General features: G+C 41.3%; 2 protein-coding genes across 4 annotated transcripts in view; one reads left to right on the forward strand and one right to left on the reverse strand.

Moving 5' to 3' along the window:
• The window catches only part of LOC102795732 (myeloid-associated differentiation marker homolog), a 29,523-nt gene extending 13,132 nt beyond the window's left edge, over positions 1-16,391 (reverse strand). Inside the window, exons 1-2 of one of the 2 annotated variants that reach the window (XM_087836102.1) lie at positions 16,259-16,391; positions 4,263-4,468 (exon numbers count right to left, since the gene is read on the reverse strand). The gene's annotated coding sequence lies outside the window, so the exon portion shown is untranslated. The remainder of the gene's footprint in view (positions 1-4,262; positions 4,469-16,258) is intronic. The other variant, XM_006808394.3, reaches the window with a different exon arrangement.
• Positions 1,776-6,546, forward strand: LOC148104153 (serine/threonine-protein kinase pim-1-like). 2 transcript variants are annotated; one of them, XM_087836099.1, is made up of 9 exons: positions 1,776-1,899; positions 3,283-3,525; positions 3,653-3,805; positions 3,927-4,021; positions 4,159-4,206; positions 4,304-4,522; positions 5,526-5,706; positions 5,793-5,963; positions 6,053-6,546. In XM_087836099.1, exons 1-9 carry the CDS (start codon positions 1,776-1,778, stop codon positions 6,142-6,144), a joined length of 1,326 nt encoding a protein of 441 aa, XP_087692225.1. In that variant the 3' UTR covers positions 6,145-6,546. The 2 variants fall into 2 exon arrangements, with proteins under 2 accessions (XP_087692225.1, XP_087692220.1); XM_087836094.1 differs by lacking the exon at positions 1,776-1,899 and adding an exon at positions 2,676-2,862.
• Positions 16,392-18,562: the final 2,171 nt, after the last annotated feature.

The raw sequence follows: 18,562 nt of genomic DNA on the forward strand, positions 1-18,562 counted from the left end.
TTTGGGGACCTGTCGCGTTGTCCATGTTTTCTACAGTCAATGGTTCACCCGAAAGACAACTCCAAAACACAAACTTAACAATGTGGTGTATGCTGTACAGTGCAGCGAGGAATGACCAGACCTCTACATTGGAGAGACCAATAAGTATACCGTTCCAATGGAGCGGTAGGAACAAACTGAAACACACTAAAAGAAAAGGGTTATTGTTTAAAATTGTGTTTTAATAAATGTGTTAATGTTAATTAAGTGTTCATTGTGTGCTGGAGGTCCTACTGGTCCCATGGTGGAGCAGCTACTACTTCTCCTTTAAGAAATTAGCCTCTGATGGGATACAGATATTTGGGACACATTTTAGTTAGCTCGTTAACGTGTTGGCTGTCCAGCCCCACGCACGGGGCGATCCGCGGTAGCTCGTTAACGGAGATTTGCCGTGTTGTCCCGGGGTAACCTAGCGACTTTTCCAGTCGGGCTACCAAAATCTATCTCTGCCCTGCCCGTCGGCCTATCGTAGGAAGGAAAAATATATGTCAATGCTTTTGCATTCTTTCGGAAATGTAGCTGGGTAATTATGTCATTGGCATCGGTGAGCCACTGTCAATATATGACATATTGAAATCGCGTTTGAATTTGCGCTTGTTTTTTGCTTTCACTTTGCAATCGCGAACTGTGTATAGAGAGCGACAGCACTGATTGGTGAGTGATAATTTGCGCACCAATTCCTCTGACATCATCTTATCAATCGTTAGCTTACTATGCAAACATGACAACTGAAATCTCCCGCAGCAAGCTTAAACATGTGAGAGGTTGATCGCGCAGAGAATCGCTGAGCGTTATGTGAGTGCGTGTGTAAAAGCAGCAGGATATATATTTTAGTTCTGCTGAGCCTAATAAGACAGGTCAGGGTGAAGACGTGACAGCCAAAGAAAAGCTTACCACAAAACGGAAAAGTTATGACAAATCAGACTATAAGGCAAAAAGAAAGTGCAGCTTTATGGTTTCATGGACAAAAGAATTTCTGTGGCTGCAATATGACGAGCTAAATAACCAGGGCTGCACATAAGTGGTCCGCAGGTGCGCATTTGCTGTCAAGATAAAAAACGCGCGCAAGATAAGAAGTTGCAACTCGTGTTTGCGCACATAAGATTTTCAGGAGGAGGACAGACATTTGTTTAGAACTCTTAAAGATGTCGAAGAAGCTCCTTTAAGAAATTACTGTGATGTTCCTCCACCTCCAAAGAAATGTCAGGAGTCCGAACCACAAAAGAAGCGCGTATTCTCGGAAAAGTGGTTGCAGGAGGTGAGCTGGCTTCAAACAAATGATGAACGCACAGAGATGTGGTGCAGAATGTGCCGTGAAAATTTAATAAATGACAAATTAAAAAGGCATGAACATTTTTTTTTGTATCGAAAAAATATCGAACTGTGACACCAAAGTATCGAACCGAACCGAACCGTGAATTTTGTGTATCGTTGCACCCCTAGTAAAGACATTCTCTTCAAAGTGAACGCTGCAAAGGTGAGATGCAAGTTTCAAGTACATGCTTCTTATGTTAGCTAGCCACTAGTTCAGTCTCTGTGCTACACCATCACCTACAGGACAACTGCAAAAAAACCCCAAAAACAACAAAGAACAAAAAAACAAAACATGTAGTTAAAATGATGGTTTTTAATTAGCTGCTGTAAGACAATGTAATAACAATAAATAAATGCAACATGACATTAACTGCTTTTTAGGTAAGTACTATATGTACTTTTGGAGAACTGTTAGATCATCCATGTTTTCTACAATCATTGGTTTTCTGGACAAAGTGGCCCACCCAGAGGTCCTTGCCGTCGACCAGCAAGCCACCCTGGCTGAGAATCATCTGGTTGCCAGGGCAGAAGGAGCCGAGCCTGCAGGTACAGCATTCTAATAAGGTGTCAAGGGGGTATACACCAGGCTTTGGTGGACACAGGCTGCACGCAGCTCCTGGTTCACCAAACCCCGCTTTGCCCCGGGACATTATTGGTGTTGCAGTGGGTGGAGGTTAAATGTGTACATGGGGGCATTCACAGACAAAACACATGGAATAAAGGCTGCAGTCAGTTTGTGTCTGTGGCGTCTTCTAATTTTAGGAACACGTTGGCAGGGATTTAATAAACTTCTGGTGCAGTATGTGGGGTTCTGATCACAATATTAAGTAGTGTGTAGTGTCTGCGTGACGCTCAGCGGTGATACAGGGTTGTCCGACGCCGATTCCGATGATTCGCCCCACAGAAGATTTTCCACTGGTGACACCCTACGCTCCGCTTTTGACAAAGTGATAGAAATTGATGATCACTTCCTGCCGCGTGGACCTAGCCTCGCTTTGTACTATTGAATGATCCTAACAGAAAAAAATAGAGTTAACACTGACTTAATAAAAAAGTGTTATATTTTATCTCAGATAAACTAGTCAGTGTTTATTAGTGTTTGCTGAACTAGAAGTCTTCATAGTAGCATCCACACATCAAGTCTTTAAACAAATAATGAAAGGATAATGAAAGAAAGTTTAATGTGAAATTACTGAATTATATGGAATATTATGGCTTTGAGTGTTTTTCTTTAAACTACTTGGGACACTTTTACTGGCAGTCAGTGATGTCACTAAAAGGCAAGGTTCTAATGTTGTGTTGCCATAGTCTCCGGAGTTTACTTTTAAAGCTCACTTACAGAACTGACTTCTACAGCTTAGTAAGAAAAGTCAAGCATCCAGACATTTGAAGGACTATTCACTCATTAAGGCGACATTTTCTATTTTAAAAGTTCTCAAAAAATTAAGATGAAAAAGGAAACAAGAAAAGTTACGACTGAGGCAGATAAGAAAGATCCAGGAGATCAAAGTAAGTAAAAAAGAAAGAAAATCTAGCTCAAATCCCCCAAATAACAAAATCTACATTTCTAACAATGTTGAGGCTCTGTGTATAAAATGGTTCATTTTTAGACGATTTAAATCCTAGTTTTGATTGAAACTAGCGTAAGTGCAACATGTCTAATCAAAGAAAGGTTACTGGGGCACTTTGTCTTTTGGTAAAACAATGTGACAAGTTTATTCTTGGACTGAGCAGTGAAAACAGAGCAAGAAGTGTCATCAGTATCTAGACTTAGTAGACCTAGTATGGACTCATGTTGGTGTGTTTTTTATCAAAAGGATAAACTTGTTATTATATTGTAAGTGATAGTAATTTAAAATTCAATGGCATCAAAATCCTTCTAGTCCTGATGTCGAGCGCTCTTTTTCACTAATGTGTTGTTGTTTATAGATTGTAAGAGCAGGATGGCTAAGAGAAAAGCCAGTCCTGAAAAAAAGACCCCCATAAAAAGAAGGAGGGTCACTGAGCAGGCTGGTCCTTCCACCAGCTCAGATGCTCATGTGGTCAGAGGAGTCAAGCGAAAGGTCCAACAAGATGAAGCGGGGACAACCAATACAGCAAAAAAGTGTAAACTTCTTGACCATATGAGCGGTGACAAGGGGCAGGCATCTTCCTGGTTGGACACTGGTAAAGGTAGGCTAATTAGTTGAGTGAGGGGTAGATTAAGTGTACATCTGGTTGCTAGTTTTAAGATATTAGTGTTTGGGAGATATTTGTGTCTATTAAGCTGATGTGCTTTTGGTGTTTTCCACATCTGCAGACTGCAGCATAGAGATTTCAGAGAGCTGCAGTAAAAACAAAAAGGCTGGCAAAAGGAAAGCTGCGGGAGACAGCAGGGACCCACCTAAGAAAAAGAACGTGGACCAGGACAAAAGCAAAACTGTTGCCAAAAAGTCAGTGGCTGAACAGAAACGTAAGTAGCAAGCAGCTTGGCTTTTATATTCAGGTGAAGAGCAAAATGAACATTTAGGGTACAGCCGAGAGTAATTTGTGTGACAGCTGTAGTAAAACCCAATTTGTGTTTGTCTGTTTAGGTGACTTCCGAGCGAGATACGTGGAGGAGCAGCGGCTTGGAGAAGGTGGATGCGGAGCAGTGTTTGCTGGCTACCGCATAAAGGATCATTTACCAGTAAGTGTTCAGATGGTGGTAGTAAGACAGGCAGTAATGCAGATAAGGGATAATATCGTAAGCTGAGACGTGTGCTGTTTTACACCTTTAATTATGTCATACTGAGGAAATGCTCATCAATGCCCTGTGTCTTTTAGGTGGCCATCAAACACATCCCAAAGGAGAAAGTGTACTGCAAAGTGACGGTAAATGTGCAAGACTTGAATTGTTTTTACATTAGTGGATTGCATGCAGCGTTCACCTGTGGAATGTCTGTGCCTCCACTTTGTTGAAATATTTCAGGATGATAACGGGAAGCATCTGTCAGCGGAAGTTGCCATCATGCTGAAGCTTGCAGCTGAAGCAGATGGATCAGTGGTAACATCAGCCCCAGTGTCTCTGTTGGAGTGGTTTGACTTTGGCAGAGAGCTGATCCTGGTGATGGAGAGACCTGTCCCCGCTGTGGACCTGGACAAATACATAAAAGAAAACGGAGGATTTTTGCCAGAGGACAAGGCCAAGGCAAGTTGACTTGCCTTAGAAGAGCCTTAGACTGTACATCATTCAATCAAAGCACAGAGTATTAGAGAAACATTAACCCATTGATTGATTATTGTCTTTTTCATCATTTCCAAGTAGGGCTGGGCTATATCATACCGTTCACAGTAATACCGGTGTAATTTTGGGCAACGATAGGAAAATGAAATATCGCGATAGAATATGGGTAAAATGCGCATGCGCAGTGCCTATGTTTACATACGCACATGGCGGCGACGCAGAATGAGAAGAGCGAGAGCGGATCGTTGAATGAAACGGATGAACCAGAACTGGTTTGTAAAAATGCTGCAACTTCAGTGGTGTGGAACTGGTTTAGCTTTCGTCCGTCAGATACACAACAAAGCACAATTTTTGGTAGCGCATGCTAGCGGGCCGTCGTTATTACCGTGTTGTTTGGAAAATACTGCACACTTAAAATCAATCCTTTGATTTTTCTCGACAGTGCCCCTTATAATCCCGTGTGCCTTATGTATGAATTCTGGTTGTGTTTACTGACCTCGAAACTATTTTATGTACACGGCGACTTTGCTAAGCTACGAAGCCGCACCGCTCGATGGATTGTCGGAGCATTACGGCTATCGTAGGCAGGCGCCTCGCGGAGTGATACGTACTGCGCCTCAACATTATATTACTATATTACTATATTATTGTGTGTGTATAACCTCTTTTTAAGTTTTGTGGATATTATACATGGTTATGCTGAGGATTTCCGCTGGAAATGCCTTTTGGTTAAACTGTCAGCAAGGAATTTGCACTGTTACATTTTTATATAACTTTAATGGACATAAAAAACAGCTGCTTGTTTAAGTGAAAATACGTTGATGGGGTTTTTTGCACTAATAAAGTTGTGGAGTTGTAAAGTATTTTGTCTAGTGTCAATTATATCGTCAGTTATATCGTTATCGCAACTTTTCAAATGTATATCGTGATAAATATTTTTGGTCATATCGCCCTGCTCTATTTCCAGGTCATTTTGAAGCAGCTGGTTGATGCTGCGAAGCACCTGGAGGAGAAACACATCTTTCACCGGGACATCAAGAGTGAGAACATTCTCATTGAGACCGGCTCAGATGTACCGCGTGTTCGTATCATCGACTTTGGACTGAGCTGCTTTGTTAAGGAGCGGTCGCAGTACCGCGTCTTCTATGGTAACATATTCTGCTCTTGCTCTTCACAGATGTCACAATTTTCGCCTTTTGTTTTAGAAGAAATTGCAATTGTGTCTGTTTATTAGGTACAGACATTTACTCCCCTCCCGAGTGGTACAAGCGCAGTTGCTACAGGTGTGGACCCACCACGGTGTGGCAAATGGGAGTGGTTCTGTACGAAGCGCTTCATGCGGGGGACTTTAACACCAGGAGTTTCCTCAACAAGCGCCTGAAATTCAAAAGACATCTGTCCAAAAGTAAGAAAGCGTCACACTTCAAGACTGACTAATGGCTTGGACCACTGGAACTATCATCTTCATGTTTTTTCTCTTTCCTTTCTTTCCAGGCTGCCAGGATTTCTTGGACGCGTGTTTAACCAAAGTCCCGGAGATGCGGCCGACGCTGGAGGGCCTACAGCATCACACTTGGCTGAGATAAAACTATCGCACACACACACAAACACACACAATTCAGACATTATCATTTATGTGTGATATATGAATTACCTTTCTTTTTTTCTGTTTGACAGGAAATAATTTTTTTAATTGCCCCACTTTAAATTTCAGTGTTTTGGAATTCCTGTAATCCCCCCAGCCATCCCAGGAAAGGGGATCTCTCTTTGAATGGGCTTTCCCGAGGTTTCTTCCCGTCAATCTGGCCCCCCCAGGGGAGTTTTTCCTCGTCTTCATAGAGAGCTTGGGCTGGGTCAGGAGCTCCATCAAAACTGTCTTCATTTAATTACTCTAATGTAATCATATACTTTAAAGTAATCAAATAAAAAACAGTAAAAATCTGAAGACTTGAAGTAAACTTCCATTAAAATAAAACTTGTTTAATTCATCTTTGCTGAGGATACTGTGTTATTACTATCTCAAGGATTGTATTTTACCTACCACCTGTATTTTGAAAAGTAAGAAAATTAAAAGGTAAATCAGGTTCAGGTATATACAAAGAAAGTCACACTGCCACTGCTCTGAAGACTTGCATCTGTTGCCCTAACCCCCAACCAGTCTTGACAGATTTCCTGGTTCTAGCAGAGGTTGCAGCAGTTTTTCCTTCCCACTGTTGCTGATTGTTTGTTCATAGTGGGCTGTCTGATTGGTGGGATTCTTTCTCTAATATTGTGGGCTCTCTACCTTACGATGTAAAGCGACACTAGACGACGGATGTGATTTGATGCTATAGTTACGATTGAATTTATTTGTTAATGTCCGTTCAAGAAAGGAAGTTTGATATTTCTTAATATCCATCTATACTCTGTGTGAACTGTGAGCTGTTTGACTGATCACCTAATGTGTGACAAAAGAATGCGCTGTGATGCTAATGACAGTCTGCGCTCTCTTACCTGTCTGCAATGGTTGGCCACAAAATTACTGGTGTAATTTATCGGAGATGTGCAGAAGCAGGCAATTTACTGGATTTAAAAGTGATGTAATTCATGCAATATTGGTTAAGCTACTGTTAAGACAGCTGTTACTGTTAACGTAATAATTTAACAAACTGTGTTTATTTATTTATTTCTATAAATATTTCTATATATATATGTGAATTCCACATTTGTTCTTTGTACTTTCATTAACCTAAATATTCAACATCCTCACTGAGGACTGCAGAGATTAACAAAAACAATCTCAAAAGCTATATCTCAATCTGAGCTTGGACTGAATTTGCGTCTATGTCCGTTCACTGAATTAGTCAAGTCAGGTGTGACATTTTAAAAACAGAACAGAACCACTGTTGTTAAGCTTTATGCAACAGCTGCCCTAGATTAACAGTATTGGTGATTTCAAAATATGTCTTTATGTTTCTGTAATAGTTAGATCAAAAATATAATGCTTAAAATTAAGGAGCTTGGAAAGAAAAGCGTCTGGACTTCTTTAAGTTGCTTGAAGACGTTTCACCTCTCATCCGAGTGTCATGGTCTGGGTGAGCAGCTGGGATTTTCCATCAGTGCCAGAGCACCCTTGGCTCCGCCCGTGAGCAGGACTTCCTCAGCTTCAAGCATCTGGAGCTAATTGGGGGAATCAGGCCAAAGAGGGATTTAAGCTCTGCGCTGTCATCTCCTCCCTGCCAGTTCGTCAACTACCTGATGTTGGTAACCGGCTCCCACGTTCATGTTGCTAATCTCAAGTTGTTTGACTCACGCTGTTTCTTGTGCTTCAGGACCTATTCTCCAGTGTCGACTGCGTCTCACCGCTTGGATCTCAGCTCCTTTCCACCTCACTGGGAAATATCTCCAAACCTCACCTGCCTGCCCTCCTGCTCACTCACCACTTTGGATCCAACGAACCCCAGGTCAGCCGTTTCACCTCCCCCTCGATACCACACCTCCACCTCCTGCAAGTAAGGTGAAGAGACTCTCATAATTACCTTCTCTGGTAATCCACTTCAACCCAGCTCTAACTCCGCTCTCCTCTCTCCCCAGTGTGACCAATACTTACCTGCCTAGATCCAGTTGTCCTCACGTTCATGCCACGCTAATAGTTCCACGGCTACGTTTCCACACCGCAGTTTGCCACGTTATTGTGTTTTCACCCATATTATATATTCACCAATAAATTGGCCCTCTTGCCTCCGCTCTGTGTGTCTGCGCTTGGGTTCTGTTCAAGTTGCTGGCCTCTGTCCAGCGTGACACCGAGAAGCTTCTTCAGTTCTAACAGTCAAATGGCGGCGAGTCCCAGATTTAAACCCAGTGGGAGTATCCCCCCAAAGAGGGACAAAGGACCCCCTGATGATCCTCTACCTAATCACATGAGCCAAGGTGTGAAAACTAGTGATGGGTCGGTCGCGAACGAAATGGCTCTTAGAGCTGGCTCTTTGACGTGAACGACGCAAGCCGGCTCCTTAACGCGAGCCATGGTTTGTTTTTTTCTTTCTCTCACCCTCTCTCTCGCACCGCTTCACTCCGCACTAGTGATGTGCGATACCACTGATTTCCTTTCCGTTCCAATACCAAGTAATGTCCAGGGTGGTATCGACGATACTGATCCAATACCGATACTTTGTACAAAAACTTATTTTATTTATTGTATCTCAAATTATAGCGTCATAATGATTACAGGAAATCAGATTACTTGTTCTTATCACTTAATAATGCAGAGTTAATCATATAGAAATAAAAAAAACTGAAGTTGTGCTCTATTTGAACACCTTGTCTGCCTGCAGCACTAAAGGACTCCGTGAGAGACGTCTGTCTCGCCCTAGCAGCACCTGTCCCTGTCCTTCTCTTCAGTTCGCCTCAACATACGCTCGTCATATTCTGTGATATGATTTACCCGGAGGTGTTTGACAAGGTTAGTGATGTTGCCACAACCATACATGCCAACCCTCCCGATTTTTCCAGGAGAATCCCGAATTTCAGTGCCCCTCCTGAAAATCTCCCGGAGTCACCATTCTCCTGAATTTCTCCCGATTTTCCACCCGGGCAACAAAATTGAAAAACCATATTGCAGAATTCATAGCGCAGCCCAGCCAATTCCAGTTTCCAACAATGGCGGCAGCTACTTCGTTTTAATTTTACTCTTATTTCTCTTTCTGGGTCGCAAAAAAACTTTTAACATATTTTCAGGTGAGAATGTAGCTGTGTAAACTTCAAATATCTTAGCCGGCTGACTAGTGATGGGTCGTTCGCGAACGAAATGGCTCTTAGAGCCAGCTCTTTGACGTGAACGACGCGAGCTGGTTCCATATCGCGAGCCGTCACGTGGGTTTTTTTTTTCTTTCTCTCAGCCTCTCTCTTGCACTTTTTTTCTGCTTCACTCAGCACGCGAGCCTTGTGCTTTACGCTGGGCAGAGGGGGGAGGGGCGGTAGTTACACTCAGTAGCACAGGAACAGAGCCGGAGGGAGAGAGAAAGAGAGCCAGGGACAACAACGTCACATTAGAAAGGTATAGTAATCATCCACAACTATTTTCAGTTGCAGATGATAAAGGATTCAGAAAGTTTATTCATGCAGGCCCATATGACAGAGAATATGCATGTTATTTTTGTTTTCATATTTTAATTTATATTTAATTGTGTTGTGGTTTGCAGTGTTTTGTGTTGTTTCACTTTAAATTTGTAAAAGGAAATAAATAAAAGTATATTTACGGTGGCCCCTAGAGACAAAGCACATACAAACTTCAAATCACGTACAAACTCTGAAGCACGTACAAACCCTGAAGCACGTACAAACTCCAAAACACGTAAAAACACGTACAAACTCCGAAGCACGTAAAAACTCAAAAGTAGAAGAAGTGGCGCTTGTCACTACCCGATCCGTACCGGAAACCCGATCGGTACCCCGCATGCGCAAATCTTACGTCACTTCCTCTCTTTGCCAACATTGCGACATTCAATATATTTGAATGATACGGTTAGCGCCCAGTTAGCTCCTAGCATTTCTCAACAGCTCTGCCTCCTTTTCGACTGCCCGGGACATTTAAAAAATGGATAATCCGTATACAAACAAATTCATGCTTTTCTCCTCAACAGAGAGCCTTCCCCAATTGAACAACAGCGCCGTAAAATAAGAAGAATGGTGCCTAATTGCTAAATCAATATTATTAAGTCTGTAATGTGTCACGTGAAGATTCATCAGCCAGATTAAGTGTTTACTGACAATTGACAGTGATAGCGGACATCATCATCACTATTCCAGTCAATCCTCTCCTCACAGACAAGCATAAACACACTCGACTATCACTAAATCAAATTTAACACACGTTTGTAATGACGCCAATTCATTTTACAATGGGGTTCATTCGCTCGGTCAGCAGGTGGCAGTATCCTCTTATACTGGGGAGTAAACTGCCATTAAACGAACAGAAGAAGAAGAAAACCGCTGCACATGCGCGGTACGGATCGGGTAGACCCGATTTGTACGGTCCGACTTTGCACATGCGCAGTAAGGATCGGGGAGTCTCGATCCATAACTATCTTTTTATTTTTCGTTTTTGTCTACATTGTACTGAAATGCTTCATTATTGCAAACATTTTAAGATATACTTATTATTCTTAACATCTTAACCGATACTCTGACCTATAACTATCGTAAAATGCTACGACCGGAAGTAGACACCTTTCGCGCATGCGGGGTACCGATCGGGTTTCCGGTACGGATCGGGTAGTGACAAGCTGTGTCCCATTTCAGGGTCTGCACGCTTGAAGTACGCGCACTAGGCGTACTACGTACGGTGCGTACTATAAGTAGGAGAAGTGCGGAAGTGAGAGGCTTGTGAAATGGGACGGTATATGCTTCGTCGCGCTGTTCAGGTTGCCTAGCAACCATGATACTAACCGCGAGACACGTTACATACAGCTTTGTTTGACATAAATGAAGGAGAAAAATGTTTTGTTGGTCATTCATTTTTGTCATGACATCACTTTGATTAGTTGAGTATCTGAGGCTGAGACCACAGGACTGTAAAACATGATTCAAGGGCTTCATTTCTGTACTGAACAGTCATTTAAGACTAGCTAGTAAATAATAATTAGTTAATGTTGTTCATGAGACTAAAGTCATCTCACTATGGTAATGTAAATATAATATGGCCAATATTATAGTATTGTCAGATTATTATCTATCTATCTATCTATGACTGACTTTAATTATCCATAAAATCATCAGATTCTCTGTAAGATTAAGGTCGACTATATATATATTTATAAGTAGAGGCTTTAAAACCAAGTTAACGCTGAAAGTACAAACATCACTAATGTCACACAACTTTGCCGGCATGTGGCCAACAGCAATGTTTTAATGTTCTTCGTTATTAAACATTCGCACATGAATAAGTGAGGTCATATTCAGTACTTACTTTTGACAGTTCACTCTTCAGCCGCTCCCTTCTTGCTGCAAAATTATCCACACCCACTGCCGCGCTATGAATTGTGGGATATATGGGACCACGAAGCGTGCACCGGACCACGCTTGATATTTGGGGAAATCGACGGCGCATTTGGAGTATGCATTTCAAGTACACTTCGAATTGGGACAGCCGTCGTCGCGTGGCGGTGACGTAACCGCACTTAAAATGCGTACTTCAAGCGTGCATACCCCGAATTGGGACTGTCACTACCCGATCCGTACCGGAAACCCGATCGGTACCCCGCATGCGCAAATCTTACGTCACTTCCTCTCTTTGCGACATTCAATATATTTGAATGATACGGTTAGCGCCCAGTTAGCTCCTAGCATTTCTCAACAGCTCTGCCTCCTTTTCGACTGCCCGGGACATTTAAACAATGGAGAATCCGTATACAAACAAATTCATGCTTTTTTCCTCAACAGAGAGCGTTCCCCGATTGAACAACAGCGCCGTAAAATAAGAAGAATGGCGCCTAATTACAGACTTAATAATATTGACTTAGCAATGTGTCACGTGAAGATTCATCAGCCAGATTAAGTGTTTACTGACAATTGACAGTGATAGCGGACATCATCATCACTATTCCAGTCAATCCTCTCCTCACAGACAAACATAAACACACTTGACTATCACTAAATCAAATTTAACACACGTTTGTAATGACGCCAATTCAGTTTACAATAGGGTTCATTCGCTCAGTCAGCAGGTGGCAGTATCCTCGTCCACTGGGGAGTAAACTGCCATTAAAAGAACAGAAGAAGAAAACCCCTGCACATGCGCGGTACGGATCGGGTAGACCCGATTTGTACGGTCCGACTTTGCACATGCGCAGTAAGGATCGGGGAGTTCCGATCCGTAACTGTCTTTTTATTTTTTGTTTTTGTCTACATTGTACTGAAATGCTTCATTATTGCAAACATTTTAAGATATACTTAATATTCTTAACATTTTAACAGATACTCTGACCTATAACTATCGTAAAACGCTACGACCGGAAGTAGACACCATTCGCGCATGCGGGGTACCGATCGGGTTTTCGGTACGGATCGGGTAGTGACAGGGACACAGCAATCGACAGCGCTTTCTTCTTCTACTTTTATCTTCTTCTTCGTTGGTTTGGCGGACTACACACCACCAATAAGTATTGGTGCCCTCTGCTGTTGCAGTACCTCACAGACAACTCCTCTAAGTTTTTTGCTCTTGACATTGCAAGCTACACCAATTATTTTATTAACATTATTTCATTAATTTTATTAAAAATGAATTTTGATCAATTCATTTTAATTTCAGCAGGTGGTATCACACTCAAACAGATTGAACAGTGATAAATCCATGATTTAAATCTCCTGTTCACCACATCCCAAAGGTGCTCTTGGTTTGGGCTCTGGTGAACGTGGAGTCTGATGGATTTCAGTGAAGTCATTGTGATGTTTAAGAACCTAGTTTGACATGATCACAGTTTCGTGATATGGTGCGTCATCCTCCTGGAAGTAGTCATCAGAAGATGGGTACACACATAGCTGGACTGGCCGATGGTGATTTTTTGTTTTTATGGGCCAATGATTTTTTTTTTATAACAGTATAAACAATGAAAGGTGATGGATTGGCCAGATGCTGGCAGATGTGTAAAAATAACTCAGTTGTTTGGTGGTGGCTATGGTGGAGCTGCCACAAGAGGCCAGGTGGATGAGGGAAAGGGGAGGCAGGAGGAGCAGAGACCCGCCCATCAGAGTGTCAGGTGAACTGAACTTCAGGTAAGAAGTTATGACCTGCAGTCTATCTGGATCAGATATAAACCAAGTTTAGGTGGAGTTTATTTTCGTTGTGCTGAGTTTTTACCGTCAGTTACAATAACTTGTACTGCGTACTGGCTAGCATGACAGAGTTTCTACAGCTGGGTGGGTGCTATGTTACTGATAGTGAACTTTATTTTACTCATAAGGTTAGTTAGTAGAGTTGCCAACCATCCCCTAAAAAACGGAATTGTCCCATATTTAGAGAAAATATTACGCATTTCGTATTGAGGTGAAAAGGAACACAGTTTATCCCGTACTTCAGCTAGGATGGAAAAAGACACAAAGCTGGAGTTTTTCTCTGTCTTTACGCTGTCAGCTATCTCTTCGTCTCTCATTCAATCGTGAAACTGATCAATGATCAGCTGATCAGGTTTTCTCTCTTGCTTGTTTATCGCCCACTTTGTGCCAGAAAGAGGAAACCAGCGGATGCCGCACTAAACAACAGCAGCACGTTTAAGCTTGATCAGCTGTTGTTAGAATTTATTTAATATTAATTTCTAGTATCAGCTGATGTTTGCTGGAGCCACAGCTGTAAAAGCTGCTGGTCATGATGTCGGTTTGGATATGTGGTGAGAGGGAAACATGAAGATGAAACCAGGAGATGTCCTTACTGAATCATCAGAGCTGAACAGGTGATGGAGAAACAGGTTTACCTTTTAGGTGACATGAATGAGTTGAAGGAAAGTTATGAACTGTTTCTGAGAGACAAATAACACCAGGATCCTTTTTTATGTAGCTGACAGCTGGTAACTGTGCAGGGCGGGTCTAGCAAAGCTTTGCCAGGGGGCCAGGTAGGGCATTAACAGGGAAAGGGGGGCACAAATAAAATACTTTTCTTTCTTATTCTCATTTAAAATATCTAGCTTTTATTAAATAATTATCTGAATCTTACAACCAAAGTTTTTATCTGATGTACAACATATAGAAATCCTACATATATCAACAAGACAGTGTACATCACTGTCACAACAGCGTTTGTTTTCATTCAAAGGCTTTATGGTTTTTCCTATAATACCTGGTGGGCTGGTCTCTAGTCAAAATGCCCGGGCCGATTTTTTGTCCCAGTCCAGCCCTGGGTACACAGTGGTCATAAACGGATAGAAATGAATGGTCGAAGTTCGAGGAGAGGAGTAAGCAATTAACTAATAAGAAAAATTATGTTTAATGATCAAACCAACTGATGAATCCCTGAGATTCTGAATTTGAATGTATTTTTTTTCAATGATAAGGAAGATTAAAACACAATCACTTGTGACTCATGATGTGCATTAAAGGGTTAAAAAACACTGTAAAAGCACACAGACGGTGTTATCTTTAGGGTAATTGGTTCTACAATAGAAAATAGCCTTTTGCCATTAATTATCCCACAAACTTTTTTTTCATTATAAATAGCTGTCTTATATCAAATCACAATCAAATCAAAATTTATTTATATAGCACATTTAAAAACAGCAGCTTCGATCAAAGAGCTTCACAAGTTACTTGGTGAGACTTAAAGAAATAAACACTTTTTATTTTTAGTAATTGCTCGTATTTACTGTTAAGATATACTGTTTTATCAAACAGTCTGAGCTTGTTAATATAGAAAAAATTCACCGTAAGTTTCACAATAATTCTAACAGTGTTTTGACACTTTGTTAAAATTAAAAGCACGGTATGTTTTTAGTAATTAACATAAAGTTGTAAACTGTAAATTCAAATGAAAAAAGCAGGAAAGATTGTCATTCATACAGAATTATTATGTAAATTGAAGGGTGATTAATTGTAGATAATGTTACAGATTTTTCCTGTTGTTTTCAAAGACAATGTGCCATATTACTGAAAATTAATACATTTTCAACATATTAGCAGTGTAAAAATAAAGGCAAATAACCGTTTGTCAATATACAGTAATTTAACATAGATATTACAAACATTTACCCTTTTTGATTTAATGGCAATTTACCGTTGCCATTTTACAGTTATTTAGGGTCATTTTTACGTACATTTCTTATTTCTAGGGTGTGGCGAATTTCACTAGAAGATAAACTCTAGCTCACCCCCGCCCCCATAGATCCCGTTCAATTACCATTAACTCCGGTGTCACATCTCCTGTTGCACAAGTGACTCAAGAAGCAGCTCTGAAGAGCTAACAGCGTGTATCCAGGAAGCAACAGTAGCGACATCGAAGCAGTTTTTCAGACTGAATGGTAATCAGGCCAGAATATTAGGACTCTTTTCAGGTGTATTTTTTTTAACACGGGTCAACATCCAGAAACACTTTTTTTTTTTTTTACTTCCTGTTGAATTATCACTGTTTAAACACACTCCATGCATGGTGATCTAAACTGAGAGAGATTACTGTTAATATTGCAGCAACAGCCTGAGACATCAGAAAAAGGTGCGGTTGAGCGGTGTAGGTTATGTGGCCTCTTCTGCTGACAGGAAACCAGGTTTGGGTTTACGCTTGTGGTTTGGTAGCGCGCATACCATGCTTACAAGGTTCTTAACAAAACTCAGTCGAGGGAGTAGTGCCATATAAAGCTTAAAAGTTAAAGGGAACCACCCACACTGTTGTAAAATGGGGGCAAAGAAAGTTTCTCACAAATAACAGGTTATGTTTAATCAAATAGGTTATTGCAGGATTTCTTAACTCTCTTGAGATAATAAAGCTATGAAAGAAATCTATGCTCGTTTTCATGCCAGAGGAGGCGTGTTTTTTTCTAAGAGTATGTTCTGTATAACAGACGCGTTTATCAAGCGTTTAACTGAGTAGTTAAGAGGTTTTCCATGTCAGATAGCGGACATACCGCGCCTCGGTGCTATTGTAATGAGCTCTACTCCAAGTATAGACCGCGATAAACACGAGCTGCTAAGTTTTACTTAAAATCTTTCAGAGCAACATATTATTCTGAGGCGGGATCTTACCGATTTCTGAGCCACCAGGAGTTTTATTTCACAATAATGTTAAAGCTTTAAGTTCCTCGGCGCATCCCCTCTGTTATCCAGCGATAACTGTCTCCTGGTCCTAGCCTGTTTGGCGCCCCGGGCGAACACTCCCTTGCTCGTTTCTCCTCCTCTTGTTTTCTATTTTTTCTAAACTGAGCACCTGATGGCTTTGAACTTTTCTTGTCCATCTTACATTGGTTTTAATTTTGCACTCCAGTATGAAGACAAATCCCCCATATCAAAGATCACCACAACATAACCTAATAGACCTACACCTCAGTTCACATATTATTCACTTTGTCTAGGATATATTTCTGTGATTTCGCACAACCCAGGATTCAAATCATGAATACATAATGGGCTTGGATTTACAACATTATGAAGGAAATGTGCTCTATTTGGAAGCAGCAGGCCCCTCTCCCCTGTCAACAGGTTGTGTGTGAGACTTTAAATCACCAAACTGTAAATTATAAATTGTTATTGATCCCTTTACCCCGAGTCCTAAAGTGTATATTTATTTTCTTACTCTTCTCATATTTATTGTTTGTTTACTTGCACTGCTGTAACTGGAGCCTCGAACTCTCGTCTCTCTATATACTGGACTGTAGTGGAGATGACAACAAAGTGTACTTTGACTTCAGCAGCGAACAGGCGCACCGAGGGCTCTCGCGCTCACTTTTCGCGTATAGAATTTCGAAAAAACATCGGTGCAAATTATAAGTCTGTATCATAATGTCTGCTGTTTTCGGGTTTGTTGTTTTTATTTTGTTTTATTTTGTGAGTTGTTTAATAGATGCTGCTCCAGCCAGCCAGAGAATCCCCCGCTGCCCCACCCTCTCCTCCCTGTGCCGCAAGCAGCGGGCGCACCTCGCAAACGGAGGGCGCCCTTACTCCCAGCAAATGGGCGATAGAAAACCGATCGGTGCCTGTGCCATTCCCAGTATGAGTACGAGCAATTTTCTTTTTCTTTTTTTTCTGCCGATGCCCGTGATGCCGCCCCGGGCAACCGCCCGTGTCGCCCGTGTCAAAAACCGCTGCTGCCCACGCCCCACACTGCCGTATTTGATAAAGTGCTAAAACCTCTTCTCGGAGATGGCTTATAACTCACATAATAAAGGAACAAATAAGAAGGTCATTTCCGGCATGTCGTGCTCTTCACTAGAGATGCTTAGTTGTGTAGCGCTGCTGGATGGGCGTGGAAGCTTGTTACTGCCAGTAAATAAATAAATAACTAAATGAATAATTAAATCAACAGGCAGCGATAGGTCAAAAGTGTGAGTTATGTCATATTGTGTCAAAATTCTGATACAGTAACCCCACATTATTACTATCTCGAATTTCCTAGTTACTTCTGAGTAGAAATGTCAAGACTCCTGAGTGGAATTTTACAGAGAGAAGGCAGTAAGTGAGGCTGGAAAGAATCGCATCAAGCATCCAGAAAATCCTCCCAGAGTTGTTGGTCCTCTCTCCTCTCCTCCCTCTAAGCAAACACCCGTCTGGTAAAATCGTGAAGTTCACAGATGACATGTCATTAGACTCATCGAGGATGGTGATGAGCGTGCATGAAGATGTGGGGTTGAACGGTACTGTGTGTGCTGTAGAATTCTTCAGATTTCTGGGATCCACAGTCTCCCAGGATCTTAAGTGAGGACAGAGCAGAGGATAGACTTCCTGCACCAGCTTAAAGGTCAGCCTGGCTCAGGAGCTGTTGATCCAGTTCTACTCTGCAATAATCCAGTTTGATCTCTGCTCATCCATTACTGGTTTGGATCAGCCACAGGACTACAATGGTCTACAACGGAAAGTGAAGTTTGCAAAAAAATTAATTGGTGCCAACTTGCACTTCATGTGGGACTACATTGCAGACCATGACACGCTGGACACAAGCTGTTCCAACTGCTCCCCTCTAGGCGCTACAGAGCACATCAGGCCAAAACAACCAGACATCTGTACAGTTTCTTTCCATAGGTCACTCACATATTGTCTACTACTAAAAAATCCACCTGCTACTGAAGCAAAGCATGCATAACTCACAATTTTGTGATATGATTCCAATACCTTGACTTGCTCACGGAAAAGAAAAATCATTGAAAGAAATATAACGAAATATGAAAAAAATATATTTTCCATAATTTGTTAAATATGATGATATACTTTTTTTTTTTATGAAAATATGTTTCATAAAATCTGTGGCACAAACAAGCTAGAGTGATAGCGACGGAAAAAATAAATATTTATGTTAATTATTTAAAAATATATTTTTATTAAAAAAAATTCTTTCCA

This window comes from Neolamprologus brichardi, chromosome 3 (assembly GCF_056152115.1).
Source record: "Neolamprologus brichardi isolate AB-2024 chromosome 3, ASM5615211v1, whole genome shotgun sequence".
In the NCBI taxonomy this organism is placed as follows: domain Eukaryota; kingdom Metazoa; phylum Chordata; class Actinopteri; order Cichliformes; family Cichlidae; genus Neolamprologus; species Neolamprologus brichardi.